The sequence below is a fragment of the Protopterus annectens genome, chromosome 3.part1 (assembly GCF_019279795.1).
Source record: "Protopterus annectens isolate FY-2018-M chromosome 3.part1, PAN1.0, whole genome shotgun sequence".
Taxonomy (NCBI): Eukaryota; Metazoa; Chordata; order Ceratodontiformes; family Protopteridae; genus Protopterus; species Protopterus annectens.
In genome coordinates, this window is record NC_056732.1 from 667,076,102 (window position 1) to 667,097,763 (window position 21,662).

Genomic DNA, 21,662 nt, shown 5'->3' on the forward strand with positions numbered 1-21,662 from the left:
CTACCCTTTGGAAATCTTTCTACACTATCCCTCTTCCAACTATCGACCTATTGCCATTCTGTCCCCACTATCTAAGATACTAGAAAAATGTATCCACACTCAACTTCTCAATCACCTTCTCAACCACAACTTACTCACCCCTACCCAACATGGTTTTCGCCCCTATCACAGTACAACTACTGGTCTACTCTCCTTCACTCCCACCATTGCAGAATCTTTGGACAACAATAAACTAATTTCCTGTCTCTTTCTTGACTTCTCCAAAGCTTTTGATACAGTGTCTCATCCATTACTCCTATCTAAACTTGCCACCTTTCACCTATCCACCTCTACCCTCAGCTGGTTCGCTAGCTATCTGTCTGGACATGAACAGTCAAATGGCTCTCTTCCTCTTCTCCTTTTTTGCCTATCTCTACTGGTGTTCCACAAGGTTCCATCTTGGGTCCCCTCTTATTCAACATCTTCACCAATGATCTTTTCACCTCATGCTATCAGTCTTCTCTCATACAATATGCAGATGACTCCACAATTATTTCTACAGCCAACAACATCTCTGACCTACACTCCCTAACCCAAAAAGCTCTACTTTCCACTGAACAATGGCTTTCAAAAAACTTACTGATCCTCAATCCCACAAAAACCAAACTCTTACTCTTTCTGCCCCATTCTCTTACTCATCTTAAATCCTCCTTTGTCATCAAGTCTTGTAATAATACAGCTATCCAACACCTACACCAAATTCCTAGGGGTCATCATAGATTATGAACTAAAATTCAAACAACACATACAGCAATGCATAAAGAAAACACATCAGAAACTAGGTCTCTTATACCGGAACAAAAAATATCTCAGTCCCGAGGCTAGACTCTCCCTAGGACAAGCACTTCTCCTCCCCTCTCTCCTCTATGCTGCTCCAGTTCTCACAAATATCCAAAAAGCTACCCTGAACAAACTCCAACAATCCTACCACAAAATAGCCAGATTCATCACTAACTACCCAAACACACACCACTGTATTGCTTTAAAGTCTCTACAATGGCTAGAACTCCCACAACTACTAAATCTCTACCAATTTCACATGCTGCACTCTATGCTCTTTAAACCCTCCTACTGTCCATCTATAGCTCTCCTCGTCTCTGTCTACACCCCACCTCGACCCCTCCACACTTCTAATCAACAATTGCTTGATATTTACCACCCAAATAAGTCAGTAGGCAAGCTACTCTACAAACACTCTGTGGCCCACGCCTGGAACAAACTTCCCCTGGACATACGCTCGATATCTCACACCCCACTCTTTAAAAAGAAACTTAAGACACATTTACTCAATTCCAGAATCTGCCCCTGCTATGACCCTACATAGTTCTCTCCTCCCCCCACATTGGAATCACTCCCAGTTGATCCTACTCACACTCTGCACTCTTCCTCACTAGTGCGGTTACATAGTCTTTTCCTGAAAAGAAAAAAAAAACATGCTGTCGTTTAAGTGTTGCTAGTGTTTGTTTCTATTGTTTGCCGTGCTTGTTTACTACTGTAATGCTAGTGTTTATTTCTATTGTTTGCTATGCTTGTTTACTACTGTAATGATTTATTGTACTATCTGGAGCTTTTCTCCTCGGATCTCCACTGAAAATGGAACAAAATCCCAGTTGGACTAACCCGGTTAACAAATGTTAATAAATAAATATTACTAAAGCATGACTCTTCTAATACTTGTTATATATATACTAGAAACACCGCTGCACATTTTCCATACTGCAGATGGAATAACAGTGCAGAACTATCTTGATAAAGAAAGACAACATGTTAATGGGGCAGTGGTCCAGATATGGAAAAATCTTTGAAATGAGAGCTACTACAACTGTTTTTTCCGTGTACACATCCTGCTTGTTCCTTTTATTAGTAACCTTTTACTGAAAAAGATGTTGTTTTGTGTAAAAAAGAAATAATTCAGGGTGATAAAAAAACAAACAAAAACATGGAACTGTTTTTCTTTTCATACGCAAATGTTCATGTAACAGTCAACTGACTCACAGATATGTCATTCGACATCTCTCATGTTCTAATATGCACTACTTTTTTATCCCAATACTCATCTCCTAGGCACACCCCTACTAATAAAGTAAATGAATTATTCTTTCCCCAGTCAACAAACATAACTAAATAAATAGTCAAACTATAATTTTTGCTGAAAGAAATAGGCACACAATAAAAACTGACAGAAAGAAGGATGTGGTTGTTATAAACCAATGGCTTTCACTAATAACAATGTACAAAAATGTTTTTGTCACAGGTCTGCATAATCTCTGTAGATCTACTGACTCCAGAGCCAAGCTGCTGCAAAAAAACATCTGACAATATGCGACACAATAATATAATATGAAAAGTTCAAAAGCTGAGAAAGAGGCAGCAGCAGTTAATTCATAGCAGCACGTGAAACGTTAACCAGTGCCTCCACTCAATACTATATTGTAATGCTAATTTAGTGCATGTTGTCTTAAGCATGCAGGATAGGTAATGTGACAAATGGACAGTCAATAAAAAAGAACATATCAGAAAATGAAAGTTTTTGTCTCACTGTTCAGAAACTGCCTTATTAAATAAGTGTAATACAGAGCAAATCCGTTACACTATAATAACTCCGCACTGTCGCAGGTACTGTGCTAAAAAAAATTAAGCCAGCACCTAGTGATGTTAAAGTACAACAAATGAGAGATGTCAAGTAGCTATTAAGAAAATAAGTGTCAATGATTTCATACATTGAAGTGCACTCAAGATACCATATAAAACAGGACACAACATCAAAAATCTGCCATTATTTTAGAAAAAACAGAGATGACATCACAACAACTCTAAAATCCCACACATACATCTTCCTGTCTGAGAATCAGTAACAGGTAAAAACACTATGGTGCTGGCAAAGAATGCATTGCTTCTATAACTTCCACACATTGACACTGTTACAACAACACTGAAAACAATGTTATGCAAAGTAGCAGGAAAACACAGATTCCCATACGCTATTTCACAGTAATATTTAGCATAAGAGTTGACCCTCTCTGTGAATAATACTAAACAGCAATGCACACTCAAAAATATAACCATCCATCCCGTCACTGGAATGGCAGCATGAGTCAGCAGTTCTACATTTACAATGCATGCAGAAACTATTAGCATCTGATGCCTTGTGCACAGGTTTTAGTATTTCTTGTGTGTCAGACCCCCTCTATGACAAAAATAAAATAATTGAACACCCTCAATATTTGTTATACTAAAGGATGCAAACTCAAATTCAAACTCAAACTAATAAACATTCTATTAGCACAGATCAGCCACTCAGCATGAAGGCAGGGACCAAGGAACAGCCGATAATTGACTGGGATGTAAAAGAATACAAAACAATTTCATGACTCTTACAATAATAAAACTGAGGTGATAACCAACACTGCACTGAACTTATAACATTCAGCTTGAAAGTCTATGCAGCAGTTTCAAAGTAAAACTCTGAAATATGTCCAATACAGCAGAGTGTCTTCACTCCACTGAGTCCAAATGCAGTATTCTATGCCACAGGGATGGCTCTTCGCTGTCCCATATTATGTGCTTCATTTACTTGCAAGAAACAGTATCTACTTAACATTTTATTTGCATTAAAATGTCTTTATATCCTGCACAAAGTTTGACAAATCCAAAATACAGATACAAGATAAATATATTAATTATTTACGCATTTGTGATATCTTTTGTTAATCTGCTAATATGTAGTGTTTTTTTTATTTCTTTAACATTTGCTCACTTTTTTAATCATGAAGGACCTGGTCAAATGCATAGACATCACAACTAAATACAGGATTTCAGATCTTACAGAGTGAAAACACACTCCCAAACACCAATGCTAAGCAGCACTTGAAGGTGTTTCCTTGCATCACTACAGGTCATTAAATCTACATTAAAATAGTTTCTAAGGTGCATGCTTGCTGGGAGTTAAATGTGCAGTGATGTTTAAAGGTAATAGACAGCTCTAGTTCACTTAGCAGTTATTCTTATAAAAAACAAACAGATGTATGCATTCTTCTAGACTTTGTGAAAGTGTACGTGAGGCTTGCTGTTTGGGGTTGTCATTTTCAATTAGAAAGTGTACGTGAAGCTTGCTGTTTGGAGTTGTCATTTTATACTAGAAAGTGTACATGAAGCTTGCTGTTTGGGGTTGTCATTTTCTTTATTTCATCCTTATCCATTACCCTGTAAAGCACTCTACAATTAAAAAAACTAAACTTATTGTCAAGCTGTTCAAAATCATTCTGTATACAAAAAATTAAAAATATAAACAAAAAGCTGTTAAAAAACTAGAATTGCAAAGTAATATTTTTTTAAGCAAACCACAAACCACGATGACATATGTACAGGGAAAAAGCATACACTATACAACAAAACAAAAGCAAGGAAACACCACATTATTTCTTGTCCTTTTTGTGTAATTCTACAGCATGACTTCAGTTCTTTAGGTCTACAATACTGGTGAGTCATCTCTAAATCAGTAATGGACTGTGAAATATAAACTCTCCTGTAAAATATTCCATAACGCTTAGCTTACTCTTCCCCGCTCAACCAACAAACAAAAAATAAAGTAAGCACATCAGATAATGGCTTACAAATGTGGCATACATTGTTGGTTATAAGCCCTATAGGCTTGTAATAGATACATAAACTGGTGCATTAAAGAAAAAGGTAAAGGAGAGGGCAAAATGCATTCCCAAGGTTAAAAGTGCAAGTGCATCATCTACTACTGTAATTCACATCATCAGCACTCCTCGCCTTCAAAACACACAGGTATTCCCTAGTAAAACTCTGCCATTTTCTTTCCCCGTTTCCTAATTTATTTGATAGAAGACAGCATTTGCTGCAAACAACAGTACATGCAGCCTTTCTACCTCACTGTTCCTAAGTAATCCAATTGCATCATTCCTCTCTTCCCAAAAGAATACAACACCATCTGCAAAATGCGTTTGCTCGTGGTCCCACAGCATGGCTCATGTGTTCACCCTAATAAACAAGATATCCAAAACAGCAAACTGAGCTTGCATATGCACAAAACTGAAAAGAAAAAACTACACAGTGCGACAATAGTAGGAAAATGGAGCAGGGGCCCCAGAAATCGAGCTGCATGTGTGTGTGTGTGTGTGTGTGTGTGTGTGTGTGTGTGTGTGTGTGTGTGTGTGTGTGTGTGAAGCTGCGTGGATGTCAGCAGAGAGTGCAGTGCTCTGTGAGCCCATTTAAACATGCCGATCATCAGACTCCCCCTACCTCTTCCAGCACGGTGACCGAGTTCCTGCAGCTCTGCAACCGGGTAGTGAAACTGGACGTGGTCGGTGAGTTGTAATCCTCCGTCGTCTCGCTGATAAACTCCGACACCGAAATCTGGTCCGGCATTCTTCCAAGACAAGTCCAAAAAGGGGGTAACAAGAAAATAAAATAAAGAATTTCAGTTAAAGCTAATATGAAGTAACAATCATTGAAAATCACAAGACCCGCAGCAGCCCTCCGCTCCACCTCCTCCCTGCTGGACCGCTACGAATTATAATACGCTTTTCTCTTTATGTTATTTTGTTCTGGATGTCTACAGCAGAAGTCTCTGTTGCTATGGGTCGCGGTTCTACCCCCAAAAGCTCACACCTAGTTCTGCGATGCTCGTCGTGGACTTATAAACAATGACAGTACTCCCTTATGTTGTTTGGGATTCAGGGATGTGAGACTGCTATCGGTCCTAGTAGTACCCTAGCCACTCATGCCCGTGTACTAGTAGTAGGACGGGCAGCTGGTGTTGCTGTACTCCGCCCCAGATCTGCCCAAGCTTGCCCCAAGTTGCTTCATCCATGAGCTGCCGACTGCGCTCCCACAGACTTGGCTTCTTCAAGTACCGCACGTATGACTGGCTATGTGTCCCTTCGTTCTCCTTCTTGGATCACTCCCTCCCTTTCTCACAGTCTCTTACACACTGACAATCTGACACTCGCGGGCTCGCGCAGCGTCACGTGGACAAACAAGGAAATCTTCTGCGCATGTCTATATGCTGGCACTGATACAGTCAATTACTTCTGAAGGGGTAAAGAAGGGTAGGGCAGCATCCATCCTTTCAAGTGATAATAGTGGGGTTTTGGAAGGGATAAGTTGGCATTAAAAAATTACCAAATAGCTGGGTGAGGGTAAACATATTGTTGTTCTCTTGTTAAAAAGTCAAAGCTTACAAACTTTTTAAACAGCATATTATATAGCTCACCTTGTTAATATGAAGTAGGGGTATGTGCGTGTGCTGGGAGAACGGTGCTACAACACTGGAAACGCTATATAAAGATAATTGTGGATCACACTTCAAAAGGTTTCTAAGTGTTATACATAATGACGTATCTGTGTACTATTGGAATTTGATCACACTTCTCAATGTTTTAGTATGCTAGCCATAAAGAACGATACAGTGTGAGTTGGTGTGTAATAAAACTGTTCCTTCAGAGGGTTAAAGTAGAAGGCAAAGCTAAAGTGTTCACCTATAATAAGTAGTGCCTTCATACAACAGCACGTAACGATGAAACATTTTATTTGCTGTTCTAAAATGACTACTATCTAATAATAATAATGTAAGAATATTCTTCTCGTGGATGATATAATTGTGTTGCTGTGGGATATCATCAGTATGTGTCTGTTGGTTGGTTGGTGTCTATGGATTGTTAGCCAAAAATCTTGAACTGACATAACCACTGAACAACTAAGGAATAAAATAGCACAGCAGGTGTGGTTTATCATACCATGGTGTTATATCTCAAAGTGCAGTGAGACACGAGGTGAAAATGACTGTCTTCTGCACCCAGTGAGTGGCAATATCCAGTAATAAAGCATATTATGAAAAATGTTATTCCTTTTATAAAGACTTTTTATTATAGTACACTGTGATGTCACACCAATCAGCCTTCAAGACTATTAATAACTGACTAGTAATTTTATTTGTTAGGTCACTGCTCTACAGTTTCCTCGCACTATAACTAATGAAAAACAAAACGGACTGTTTGCCTTTGTTATTTACATGGCACTAATCTGCTTTTAGCCAGTGGAGAATGATATTCACAAATGAAAAACATAAAAATGAACATGCAGAAATTCATATTTCTGTTCTTTTAAAGAGCAGAAGATGCAAAGGGGGAACGTATATTACAAGATGGATGCTGCTCCCAGATGTTGCTTTGCACCACTAGTTTCCAGAACAAAGCAGATATGAAATAGCAATGGAGTAAACAGAACATAACTTCCTTGTTCCAGGCTTCATTAATATGAAAGTCACATTAACCACCTACATTAATTATAATGAATTATTCACTCCTCACATCAGTATTTGTGTCTGCATGGTTTCACTTTCTCTCTCCTCTCTCTCTCTCTCTATATATATATATATATATGTGCGTATGTATGTATATATAAAATATATGTGCATGTGTATATATTTATCAGAGGAAGAAAATAAGAGATATAAGTTGTGATAAAAACAAACACGCAGCACATTTGCAAGTGTAGCTATCTTAAAGTTTGTAGTCTTAACTAAGGTACTCCTGCATGGAATTTACACATCCTTTTTGGGTCAACAGGAGTGTTTGCTCAGTGGTCCCATTTCCTCCTAAATCCCAAACACATGCATAGGTGAAGTGGCAATCATCCAAACTGCCCACGGACATGGATGCTGTGCTTCAGTGTGTATGTGTGTGTGTGTGCATGCATGTGCGTGTGTTTGTATGTGTGTGCACGCCCAGAGATGGACTGGCAACTTCTCCAGGATTAGTTACTCTGCCATGACCAGAATGTTCAGTTAATAGATGAAGTAACACAATAAGCTTGGGTAGATCTTGGGGTGGAGTACAGCAAAATCAACTGCTCAATATAGTAGCATACAAGCACGAATGACTATGAAGAGTATTATACGTATGACTAACAGCAGTGCAGGAATATACTCCAGCTTCCCTAAGATTCTGAAATACACTAAGTGAGAGACTGGAGAATGAATAAAAGTACATATCTATGAAACAGTACATGATATTTTATCATTCCTTCATCAGCATCAATAATATCAGAACTCTAGCTCACCACCACCAGGTTCTAAAACTGAAATATTTTCACTTACAGTAGAAGTATACACCATACTTCCATTTACTGGAGCAGAACGTCCAATATTCAAAGTCAGACAATACAAAAGGAGCAGCACATAACATCCGTTCTGTAAACACATCATTATTCAAAACTGAAAACCTACAGATCTGTAATTGGTGTGCTTATATGTAGGCACGTTGACAAATAAATTATCAAAATAATTTTCTTCAAGTTTAACAAAGGTGAAGAGTTTTAAAACAAAGCAAAATAATATGATACTGTGCATGTACAAGTTTAGCATGCACATTTCTATAAAAGTAGTTTTCACTAACATAAATATTTTACTTTTTTGACAAACAATTGACATAAAATATAATTTTACAGATTTCGCTACAAATATGAATAAATTTAAAACAAAACAGCATCACTGCATATTGTGTCCTTTGTTTTGTATCTTGTCTTTGTAATCCCCTCGCTGGGTCTGAAATTGGTCTTTTGTGATCAATGCCATACCCCATAAAATAAACAAAAATAAAGAAGTAAATAAAAATAAAAGTTATTCAGCATTCAGATGTTTACAGAACTGAGTGCTAGTTGCATACATATACACTGTGTATTTTGAAAAAAATGGGCAAATTTTGAAAGATTCAAGTTCCCGTATTTTGCATTTATTGTTTTTCTGCACATACATTATGGTGTTACAAAATAATTAAAAAAAAAAAAAATATATATATATATATATATATATATATATATATATATATATATAAAATAAAATCCCATCCTCTAAAGCAGTAACCATCAGGATCCAGAGACATGGTTTGAATACTGGTGTGCAAGAGTAGGTAAGTAAGATATCTACTCACAGTTCAAGCACAAGGGCTAGCCAGTGTACACAGGCTCTTATGTTAATGTGCACAGTGGTCCTTGCTGGTGCATGGAAACATGCTGATGAATTGTGACTCCTGCATAAAATCAGCTATGTAATTTAGAAAGCCCTACACTGAACCCAAGATATTGTTACAAATCACGGCTGCTCTCGGTAAGGAAGCCCATGATCTGAGCAGTAAGATGCTAAAATGCAGAGAATTGCTGCGCACAGGTTGCAAAATATGCATAAAGCTCCACCCAAACAAATAATATGTGCATATTCTAAGTATGGTGAACCATGTTGTCTAGTCATACATATATGTGTAACAACACAGACATACACATGTTTACACAATAAGCCATGTAAATCATTTCATCCAGTACTCTTTTTCAAGGTCCGTAATGTACAATGATGCAACACAGTCCACTGTTTTAGCACCTCCCAGACACATTAGCCAAGCAGTACGGGTTCTTTAGCAAGACCATGATGTCAGATAATGCAGTCTTTTAACAATAACAAGATGCTAATGCAAAAGTTATATGGGCATACATGATAAGTGATTTAAATTATCATTAATGAGATGCTAACACGAAATGTACACAAGCAAACAGGATATGTGATTTAAATGAGCATTACTTCTGAAACCTATTCTGTATGCATTTGTATGGTGCTCCGCCATCCATGTGAAACGCCAGAAATGTCCTTTCCATGCATAAATTTGCTAAAAACGTTTGTGAAAAGTATGATGCGGAAAAAAGTGGCCTACTACATGTGCTGCTGACTAAAACCAGTGAAAGACATATCCTCATGATTTCTAACTGAACATACATATAGGCTATTGTAGGACAGCCTAGAACATTCATAACTACTGAGCTCAAACTGTATGATTTATGTGATCCTTGGCTACACTGGGAATATAGAATGTGTTTTCAACAACCATCTGCATATAAGGGGCATCCTTTGCTGGCAACTCCCTACTAGGCAACGTTCCTTGCTGCTGCTTTGGCACTTTAAGCCGGCCTGACTGCTGCAATATTTTGCTGTCTGCAATTTATTTTATGTTTTGCCAAGTACAGGACATTGTGCTCTTTTGGAGAGGACACTTGTGCACCTATCATCATGTGTCACATTACACACAATTCTGACAGGCAGAGAGTAAAGATAGACTTTGTGTCCTGCTGACACGTGGCTTACATCACAATGTATGGAGCATTATGTTGTTTGTTTTGAGCCTTGCACATCACTGCCATATCCAGCTAGCATTGTGCAATTATATTACCTTTTGTGTGCTGTTAATCTGCACATTGCTCTCCTGCAACACCATCACACTGAGTATGTGCTCTGTCTTTTAATTGTGTGCCACAAAATCTGCAGACCACAGAGTTCTTGAAACTGACAATTTTTAGTATACTGCTAAGCTTTCTAAATACTGAAAATTATTACAGAAAAAAGGAATATGTGAGGGTCTGGTGTTAGATTTGTATAGCATCTTGTACTAATAGGATTGGGAATTCACTCTGTAAATCAAGGCTTCAATGTTTATCACAAAACTTGCAATATGTTGCTTAGCCCAGCCATCCAACATATACTTTTTAACATCAGACTCCACATATTCCATACATGTGTGTGTGTGTGTGTGTGTGTGTGTGTGTGTGTGTGTGTGTGTGTGTGTGTGTGTCTATGGGCAACTATATGTAGGTTAGTGGTAGGGAAAGGGCTAAGTAAGGGAATACATTGGAGGAGAGTTTGCAGTTTAGGGTTACAGTAAGGGTTACATAAAGGTATAGATGCTGTGTGTGTGTGTGTGTGTGTGTGTGTGTGTGTGTGTGTGTGTGTGTGTGTGTGTGTGTGTGTGTGTGTGTGTGTGTATGTGTGTGTGTGTGTGTGTGTGTGTGTGTGTGAGAGAGAGTTGTGTATCCAATATGTCTGTGTAGCGTGGTATTATTATGGGAAGGGTTTTTCTAAGGTAGGATGTAGAGCTGGGATTAGGGGAAGTATTAGTAAGGTCAAGCAGAGAGTTTACTAATATGTGCTAACCCCAACCTTGCCCCTTCCCTAACCCCAGTTCTACACCTTATCTTGGAAAACTCACTCCCGTAATGCTACCTCTATTCAAATTATTTATGAAAGTAGTGGTTGGGTTTGAGGACTGCAAGATGAAATTATTGACTTTCCATTTCCAATCTGTTGTATTAGTCTTGCAGGTGTTCAATGTACTGAGTTCAAACTTGTTTGGTTTGATTATTCAGTGTTTGATCATTTTCTGTAGACCCATACATCTGTATATGTGTATTTATGTCTCTGTATCTGCATCTATTTCTCTATGTATATATATATATCTATATATCTGTTAGAAAAATATGTATTAATGTGTGTGCTTAATGCTAATTAGAAGCTAAAAGAGTCAGCACGTTTTTCATTCTATTTTATATACAGCTTAGTTTTATATGAGATTAAAAGATGCTTTTGAAACTGCAGTGTGCTTTCTGAAACTTGCAAGGTGCCCTCTGACCTAGTAACTGCTAGCACAGCGAAATTCATGTTTATGCCTTTTGGAAATGTACTTGAAAAACAGGTGATTATCTGCTAGGTCAGGAAGCAATGAATGAAACAATGCTATATTCTATAATGTTATGATTTTGAACAATTAGCTCTGTTCGTGGTATGAGAACATGCACAGCTGCAGAAGGAAGAGATAAAGATAGACAAAGAACTGTTGAAGAAATGAACTGCAATCTATACTTGCTTTGTGCTCAAATTAGCCATAGTACCTTGAATGGTAACATTGCATATATCTAACCGGTAGTAGTCAAGGCCACGTTGTTTTTCTTAGGAAGTTTCTCACAAAAATTGATAATACAAGCAGAAAAGCATGAAAACAACTGCTATGTAATGATGATGTTAAAACTTGTGATCTGCTACGTCAGCTTGGTAGGCAATGTCTTATTAGAAAATGTATAAAAATGCTGGTATTTCCTGATTCTAGTTAGACAAATTCTGTATTAGCACGTTTTTGTCTCCTTGCTGCAAGATTAAAGTGCCTTAACCTGAACCTACCATGTATTGATCATTTTTAAAGTATATTTTTCCTTTGACAGATTGTTCCTTCGGGCCGGAAACATCTCTCGCTCTAGTTCAGGTCAGATGGGCCTGGTGGCATGAACCGTACAGGGAAGAAGCTACATTGGTTCTTCTGCTTTGAAAAGACCTCCGACTGAATTGTCGTTCAAAAGAGGCCAGCCACTGTTTCTGATCTGCGATTGGAGGACGAGTCAACAGTTCCGGTGGGATCAAACACGGAGGCTCAGGTAAGAAGGAATTTACCTTTTTCTGTTTTAGATCAGGGACTTGTTTCAGTATTTTGTTTTTGTCAGGGAGATCTGTAAAGTGCAGATCAGGGACAAAGAAGATTGCTGTCTTGTCATAGATCAGGGAAACAGAATAGGTAGGCAGTTATTCTAGATAAACTGTGAAGAAGTATAAATCGTGGTACCACGTGATAAAAAGGGTTATGTAACAATTTCTAACTTAGGTAAGACAACATGGGAAATAAGTGCACAAAAAGGTCTCGAGATCCGCCCTTAACCGAAGACGCGAAATATATGCAATTACTGCGTGCCGACAATGTTAGGTACTATACAAAATGGGTTAATAAATACAAATTTGATGGTAATTTAGATAAACCTTCACTTATCAAACTTGTCAAACAACTTAAAACAGACACAAAAAGTCAGATAAAAAAGCAACATCAATTAGGAGTTCCTCAGGCACACAGGTGGCTTGAGGAAGCAAACCGTAGGGAACAAAAGAATAAAAATTCAAAAGCAATGTTTTTAGATAAAGAAGACAATAACTTGGTAATAGCAACAGCCCTTCCACTCCCTCCGCTTCCTTTACCAGAATATGAAGCGAGTGGACAAGCTGATCCACCTCAGCTATATCCAGCTGTTCCTGCAAAACCAAAACCGTTTGTCAGAGATCCTATCGAGACTAGGTCTCGAACACACAACTTAAGAGGGGATATTGAATTGTATGAAATAAATAAAAATTCACAAGCTATGGGTGAAGAAGAGATATGTCCACTCATAGAAGTACCAAATCCACAGGCAGGACAGGACCCAACTCTTCTAGTATATAGACCGTGGACACCGGAAGACATCCGGAAAGCCACAGAGGGAATTCCCCATCCGAAAGTTAATTTTAGAAAATTCTTAGAAGACTTACAGGGCATGAGGTTAAGTTACCATTTAAATGGAGAGGAAGTAGAGAAAGTAGTCAGACAAATCGTGGGTCCAGATTGGCACATGATCAGTGGCAACTGGAATCCCCGTGACGCAGAACATAGGCCACTCCCACATAGTAACGCAGAACTGGATAACAGAGTGAAAGGTCTGACAGACCGAATCTCTGAGAAATGGAAGCCTAGGGCTGACTGGACTTGCATTAATCAATGCATACAACAAGAAGGTGAAACTGTTGATAGATATTATGCCAGATTATTAGAGTGTTTCAATAACCATTGTGGAATGCAGGTACCTGAAGACCAAACACATGATTCCCCATATGAGCAGCAGCTAAAGAATGCATTTTTGAAAGGCAGTATTGCACCCATTAGCAGCTTTATTACAAAGCACATGGTAGATCATCGTACAAGTAGATTACAGTCATTACTTGAATATGGAAGACATGCCGAAAGGCATTTTAATAGCAAAAAGAAAAAGAAAACTCAAGTATTTGCAGTGGAAGATGGATCAGAAGTCTTTGTAGTACAGACCGGGAAGAAGGGTAAGAAAAATGCCCCGGGAAACAAGCAATCTGATAAACAATCAGAGGATTTTGAAGAGAGAAAGAAAAGGGGTGAATGTTTTAAATGTGGGAAAAGGGACATTTAGAAAGGGATTGCAGGCAAAATAAAAAGGTAACCACAGAAGACAAGGAGGGTGAGGACTTACTATATGATAGTCAAGAATCACTGGAAAGGAATAATCGAGAAAAGACAAGTGCAAATGTGACAGAAGAAGTAGAAAATGTGATAGAAGAAATAGAGGATGTGCATGAAATCACAGATAATGAAGAAAATGAAATTTTAGACTTGGCATTATTGAGCCTAGAGCTCTACTTAGCAGACACAAAACCGGAAGTTACACTTCTGGTAGAGGGGAGGGAAGTTAAATTCCTGTGTGACTCAGGGGCTTCATGGACCCTGATACATCCTTCCAAACTACCAGAAAATTCAGAATCACTTGATTACATATTAGTGAAAGCAGCTAATGGACAGCTGTATCGGGAGCCACTTTCCCACAACATAATAATAACTGACCCTGTTTCAGGGATGACCCAGAAAAGCAAAACTGTTGTTTCTGCAAAATGCCCAGTAAATCTTTTGGGCAGAGACCTAATGCAGATATTTGGCATAGCAGTAGTTCCAACTATGCAGGGTATGGAAGAACATTGACAAATGGATACTTTTGTAGTATGACCGGAGGGTGAAACATTTTATTGGTACAGCCAGGACTTGGTTACGACTGGTCCAGGGGAAGTAACCGAAGAACTGATGAACGTAGCCATCAGTAAATCCCCCTCCCTTGACATTGATAAACAGCATTTGTTGCATTGCACTCTATATTACTGTAGCAAACCAGGACCTGATAAAGAATATGAGCAAGAACTGTTTAAAAACCATGCTAACAGATTAGTATTACGAAATCTGTACTGGGACACAGAAGGAAACAGTGTAGTAAGCTGTTTATTGCCCCAGGAATTCTTAGCACTTTACAAATCTAATCGATTACCACATGTGAGTTTGACTAAAGATAGAAACATGAAGTGGGCAGACCTAGGAGAAAAAGTCACAAGGTGGGAAAAACAGACAGAGATAGAACTTTCAGAACAGGGAGTACAAAAGCAGAAGTTGAATTGGATAACACAGACACACCCAGCAGTACACTTGCAGGCAAGTGAGGACAGCTGAATAGCACTCTTACTAGAAGAAGAGGAAAAAGCCTTACGAGACATACCAGAGACTCTCTGGTCAACTGGAAAATCAGATGTAGGACTTATTCGTACAGCAGGACCAGTCACTATCACGCCAAAGTCAGCATTTAGACCTCAAAAGAGACAGTATCCCTTGAGAAAGGATGCAGAGATAGGAATCAAACCTATAATAGCAGCCTTACTTAAGGAAGGAGTATTGATAGAATCTTCCGATTCACCATGTAATACACCCTTATTTCCTGTTAGGAAAGCAAATGGAGAATGGCGTATGGTCCAAGATTTACAAGCTGTAAATGACGCAGTTATACCTAGGGCACCTACAGTGCCAGATCCACACACCTTATTAAATGATTTGAAACCTCAACAAAAGTATTTTTCTGTGTTAGATATTAGCAATGCGTTTTTCTCAATACCGATACACCCTGACAGTCAACATTGGTTTGCATTTACATTTCAGGGGAAAAGGTATACATATACGTGACTACCACAGGGATATTGTGAGAGTCCAACAATATTTGCACAGGAAATGGCAAGTAACCTGGCGGGATTTATCCCACCGAAAGGCAGCCAGATTTTACTTTATGTAGACGACGTTCTGCTGGCAGCCCCCACCCAGCAAGAATGCAGAGAAGATACCATAGCATTACTATAATTTTTAGCCACTCAAGGACACAAGGTAAACAAGAACAAACTGCAACTTTGGAAAAAGGTCAAATACCTGGGATATGTAATATCCAAAGAGGGCAGAATATTAGATGAAGACAGAAAAACAGCAATATTACAAGCACCTAAACCAAGTACCAAGAAGGAAATGATGTCTTCCTAGGTACTACTAATTTTTGTCGGAGTTGGATTCCAAACTATGCCTTGGAATCTGCTCCACTGATCAACTTGATATTCAAAAAACCTATGGCAGCACAAGATTTATTACAGTGGACACCAGAAGCAGAATCAGCTTTCTGCAAATTGAAATAACTGATAGCATCCTCATTAGTTTTAGGATTACCGAACTATCATAAAGATTTTTCCAAACTGTAGATTGTAAGCAGGGTTATATGACATCAGTGTTAACACAACAGCATGGGGACAAACAACGCCCCATAGCTTACTATTCATCACAGCTAGACCCAGTGGTGCGATCCCTGCCCCACTGTGTACAAGCAGTAGTCGCAGCTGCAATGGCAGTGCAGGGTTCAGCCTCAGTAGTGTTATTCCACCATCTCACATTGAGAGTGCCTCATGCAGTCGTGATTATTTTTATTTGCAAGAAAAAGTAGCATATCTTTCTCCTGCTAGACATCTTTCCTGTATGACTATACTGTTGAGCCAATCTGATATGACAATTGAACGATGCACAACTTTGAATCCGTCAACCTTGCTCCCAACCCCTGCAGATGGCAAACCACACTGCTGCTTGCAGGAGATTGAGCAAAAGACACTACCTAGAAAAGATCTCATGGATGTTCCCTTGGATGATGCCGAGGTGACATACTATGTGGACAGCTCGTGTAGGAGGGGTCCTACAGGACAGAATCTAGTGGGGTATGCAGTAGTTTCTGATACTGAGATTTTAGAAGCAAAGTCTTTACTGCACAACTTATCCACACAAGCAGCGGAATTGATTGCTTTAACAAGGGCATGTACCTTGGCAAAGGGTAAACGAGTGAACATTTTTACTGACAGCCAGTATGCTTTTTCTACTGTACATGTTTTTGCGCAGCAGTGGAAAAATAGAGGAATGATAACATCTACTGGTAAACCAATTAATCATGCGCAATTTATTTTAGATTTGTTAGACTCTATTCAGTTACCTCAGAAAGTAGCTATTTGCAAATGTGTAGCTCATACCAAACAACAGGATAGGATTTCAAAAGGTAATGTGAGGGCTGATACAGCTGGAAAACAAGCAGCATCAGCTTCAGAAGTATTTCCTTTGAGTGAGGAATTACAACCATCTGAGATTTTAGACTTAGAAATGTTAAAAACAATGCAGACACTTACTACAAATGTAGAAAAACAAAAATAGATAAAACGAGGAGCAATTCTTGAGAAAGGGCTGTACATCTCCAAAGAGAGGAAACCGATTTTACCATCTAACTTGTTTAGATATGCAGCTTTGTTGAGCCATGGGCAGTGCCATGTCTCAACAGGGGGGATGGTACAGTTAGTGAATCGAGTGTTTACAACGTATGGATTTACAAACTACACAAAACATTTTTGTGCAGCATGCCATGTTTGTAACAAGCATCATGCACAAGGGGCATTGAAACCTAAGCAAGGGAGTTTCCCTACACCACCGTATCCGTTCCATACTATCTGTATGGATTTTATGGAGCTGAACAAATGTGAAAATAAGAAGTACTGCCTTGTCATTATAGATATGTTTTCCAAATGGGTGGAAGCTTTTCCAACTAAAAATCCAGATGCAGCTACTGTTGCAAAAGTCCTCGTTAAAGAAATTATTCCTAGATTTGGCATACCGGAAAAGATTTATAGTGACAATGGCACACACTTTGTAAATCAAACTATACAACAATTGAGCCGTTACTTTGGGATTTCTCTGAAAAAACATTGTGCATACCACCCCCAATCTGCAGGATTAGTAGAGAGGCACAATGGAGTTTTGAAAAATAAGCTTAGGAAATTGATTAGTGAGACACAAAAGAACTGGGTGCACTGTCTACCTCTGGCACTGTTGAGTATGAGAACTGTTCCAAATGTAAAAGGGTTAACTCCTTTTGAAATTCTGTTTGGGAGGGCATATTATACACCTCAGTGGAAACCTCTCATGTCTGCAGAGCAGGAGGCTGACAGTTTACTTGCAGAGTATATGAGGCAATTTTTGAATAACAAACGTTTGCAGTTAAATTCTGTTTCAGATAAAGAGCAAACCAGACCATCGGAAGCAGCAATAGTCCCAGGCACGTGGGTCTGGGTGAAAGTCGTGAAGAAAAAGAATTGGAGTTCTCCGAAGTGGGAAGGACGGTACCAAGTGCTACTGTCAACACCCACTGCAGTCAAGATTGCAGAGCGAGCGTCCTGGATCCATCTGACACACTGTAAATTGGTTAAGAACTTTGAACCGGACAAAAACCTTGTTACTGTTATACAACGAGAACAAAATGACCAGGTATAGAGTAAACAGGAATGCAGAACAACCTCAGAAAATTTGCATGATTATTCTGATAGCTATATTGATAACAATGATCTTTTTGCTGTGGCCTTTCCTTTTTCCAGCCACATGAGTTGAACTGAACAAACGTGATGCATTACTCATAGACTGGCATCCAAACTTTAACACTTACCAAGCAATTAAATATGTGTATGCTGAGACTTTCAATGTTTCGAACTGCTGGATTTGCACAGCTATACCAACAGCATACGGGGGATTATTGATGACTGCTGTCCCCTAGGGGTCAATGAGACCTGGGAAAACTTGATTTTTGATACTACACCTGTGAAATCACAAGACAAAATAGCATTGTACCTACCTGTTACACAAAAAGGGATTGTATGTTTTTATAAAAATGACACTATTCAGGTGGGTTGGAGCAATTGCAATGTGACTGTTTCTTATAAATGTTATATTAAGGCCAGTAAGGCAAAAACTATTTGTGATACAAACTATGATGCATATTTTGAAAAGATGCATAGAAGTGTTAGTGAAGTACAACATAATCCTGTTCTTTTAAAGCAGCTTTCTATTATTGATAATAAAATGTTTCATGCAGGGCATAAAGTAGAGAATTGTTATTTTGTTTGTGGGAAAAAAGCATATAAATGGCTACCTGAGAATTGGTCCGGCAGTTGTTTTTTGGGTTACCTGGTTCCGGCCATACGACACACTGCAGCTTTGCCTCAGGGAAAAATTTGAAACATCAGAGAGGTTAGCAGTAAACCTAGAAGTCCAATCAAGAGACCCAAGAATCCAGTGGGACGAATCGAAGCAGCGTGGAGAAACCATAACTCCATAAAAAACAAAGATAAACTGACACACATGGACTTGAGTGACACCATTATATTGTGGGCAGGCATAGCCCCTGCATATGGCACAGTGAAATCAATTTGGGAGTTGAGAAAACTGTCTAAACTTCTCGAAGTTATGAGCAATGCAACTTTTTCTGCTCTCGAATTAGTGACTGATGAACTAAATGCTATGAGAACTGTGGTACTTCAAAACCGCATGGCTCTTGACTTCACCCTAGCGGCGAGAGGTAGTACGTGCGCTTTAATCAAAGAAGAATGCTATTCATATATTCCTGACAACCAGCACGAGATAAACGACCATCTTGAGGTGATTCAGCAAGTGTCGACCATGACCAAACCAGGCCCAAACCCTCTGATGGACTTTTTCCAGAATTTGTTTGGGGGGTCGGGTTCCATCCTAATGAACATCCTGATTGCCATTTGCGTGGGATTACTCCTACTAGGAGCATGCATTTGTTGTGTTATTCCCTGCATGAAAAAGTTAATCAAAGATTTTATAGACATGTCAGTTTCTGAGACTTTGTATCAAAGTACTGAAATTGAAGAGTTGTTGAAAAGTGAAACACTTTCATAAGTCTAAACTGAATGACTCTCTTAACTGCAAATCCTGAATGGAAGAGGTTAGGAGAACAAGAAAACTGTTTATGCTTTTGAAAATAGAATTAAAAAGTATTAACAGGGGGGAAATGTTAAAAAAATATGTATTAATGTGTGTGCTTAATGCTAATTTGAAGCTAAAAGAGTTAACACATTTTTCATTCTATTTTATATACATCTTAGTTTTATATGAGACTAAAAGATGCTTTTGAAACTGCAGTGTGCTTTCTGAAACTTGCAAGGTGCCCTCTGACCTAGTAACTGCTAGCACAGCGAAATTCATGTTTATGCCTTTTGGAAATGTACTTGAAAAACAGGTGATTATCTGCTAGGTCAGGAATAACTATTAAAAAATGTATGGCTGTTTAATCTTGAAATTTTCTATAGCCAGCTTGTCTTTGTTTTGTTTTGAGAGTGAGAGAGTACCACTTGCTCTTTTGTATAAAGATCCTTCTTGTGACAGCATTTACTGTCATTTTTTTTCAGAAGGCAGTTGTGACTGCATTAAGTTACTGTGTTTCTGGTTACAAAAAAGAATGGTTTATGATGTCTGAGCAGCAATAATCTAGAAATATAAAGTTCTTCTGAAGTAGATTCTGTACTGAAGAATGCCACAGGCACAAGCCTCACTTCAGAAAGCCACCAGCTGATCAACATAATGGTGGTAGTGCAAGCCCCCCCGTCTCTCAGAGATTATAAATACCACTTCATCCTTCCTTGGATGTCCAGATCATCCCCTCTGGGTTATGTCATCAAGTAGTTAGCACTGTCTGCTTCACCCTGTCTTTAGTTAAGCAGTTATTGCATAACGCTCCCCAGTCCCTGCAGGTTAAGGTTGAACAGAAAGGCTATATCACCCAGATGTTTGTGACTCATCTCTGTGTACGCTCTTATGTCAGAATACCTCAAGGCTTCAGCTGTGACTCGTTACATTTTATTCTATATCTGCCACTACAATTAAAATACTTTATGTGAGCATAAAGGTTAAGTGGTGTCTACAACTGATAGCTTTACTTCACATTGTTCAGGGCACTTATTTTGGTGTTTGGGGTGTCATCAGTTGAAAGTGAAATTTCATAGTATGAGGTTGCTTGCCCTTTGCCACTGTTCCAAACACTTACAGGCTGTTTGTTAGCTAAATAGCATAGTTACAGCTGATCTTCCATCTGGCTGTAGAAGTCAAAAAAATGTGTCCTAATTTCATCCTTTGATAGGGTGAAGAAAAGCACTGCCCTGTTGAAAGGTTATTTAAATTATGGCTGCTGAACTTTATTCTGCTTTGTTGTATGGTAATGTGAGGTTTCCGAGAAGGGAGACTTGACCATGTAATTTTAGGGTTTTTTTTGTTTTGTTTTTGTTTTTTTGTGAGATCAGACACACTGTTTCCTAATGCTTCTGAAATGGACTCTGCTGAATAATGACACAGTTACAAGCCTAATTTTCAAAAAGTTGTCGTTTAGACATGATTAAGAAGTAGGTAATACAAGTTCTCGTTCTCATCGCTGCAAGTATACGGAAACACTTACGTGGAGGCAGTTCTGCTGGAATTAGGGGAGTATGTAAAGTTTTTTACTGCAGTCAGTAGGCAGTACAATGAGAAAATGAATTTTCTTCTGTGAAGACCTTAGGATCAATACTTGTCCTTTACTCTGTAATGTATTTCTAAATGATCATCTCCATGTAGGTTCCAAACATGCCACCACAATCCAGTACGCGGATAACACAACTCATATCTGTATTGCCAAAATCCCTTCCACATTTCAAGTTCTAACTCAAGAACTCTTTTTTTCCTTCATTGAAACCTGGCTAGATGAGTCCCAGCTCCAGCTCCTCATAAACCCTAAGAAGACTAATTTAATTATTTTCACTCCCAAAGAACATTTTTTACAAAAAAAATATTTTCAATAACATTAGACAATAACACAAAAATGGAACTTGTATCACATACTAAATAGACAACCCTATGAAATTTGAACAACTCATACTATAAACTTTGAAAAAAAACAATAAAATTATGTCACCTTTATAAGGCAATCCTTACCTCACTGATACAAGAAAAAAAAAACACAGCCATAACTTATCAACT

The 21,662-nt window shown here is 38.6% G+C and overlaps 1 protein-coding gene across 4 annotated transcripts in view; it reads right to left on the minus strand.

Annotated features, from left to right (window-relative positions):
• The window catches only part of ASAP1 (ArfGAP with SH3 domain, ankyrin repeat and PH domain 1), a 2,547,392-nt gene that overhangs the window by 2,114,460 nt on the left and 411,270 nt on the right, over positions 1-21,662 (minus strand). For all 4 annotated transcript variants that reach the window (XM_044067036.1, XM_044067034.1, XM_044067035.1 and 1 more), the window contains exon 2: positions 5,305-5,431. In XM_044067036.1, coding sequence (XP_043922971.1) covers positions 5,305-5,431 — 127 coding nt within the window. The remainder of the gene's footprint in view (positions 1-5,304; positions 5,432-21,662) is intronic.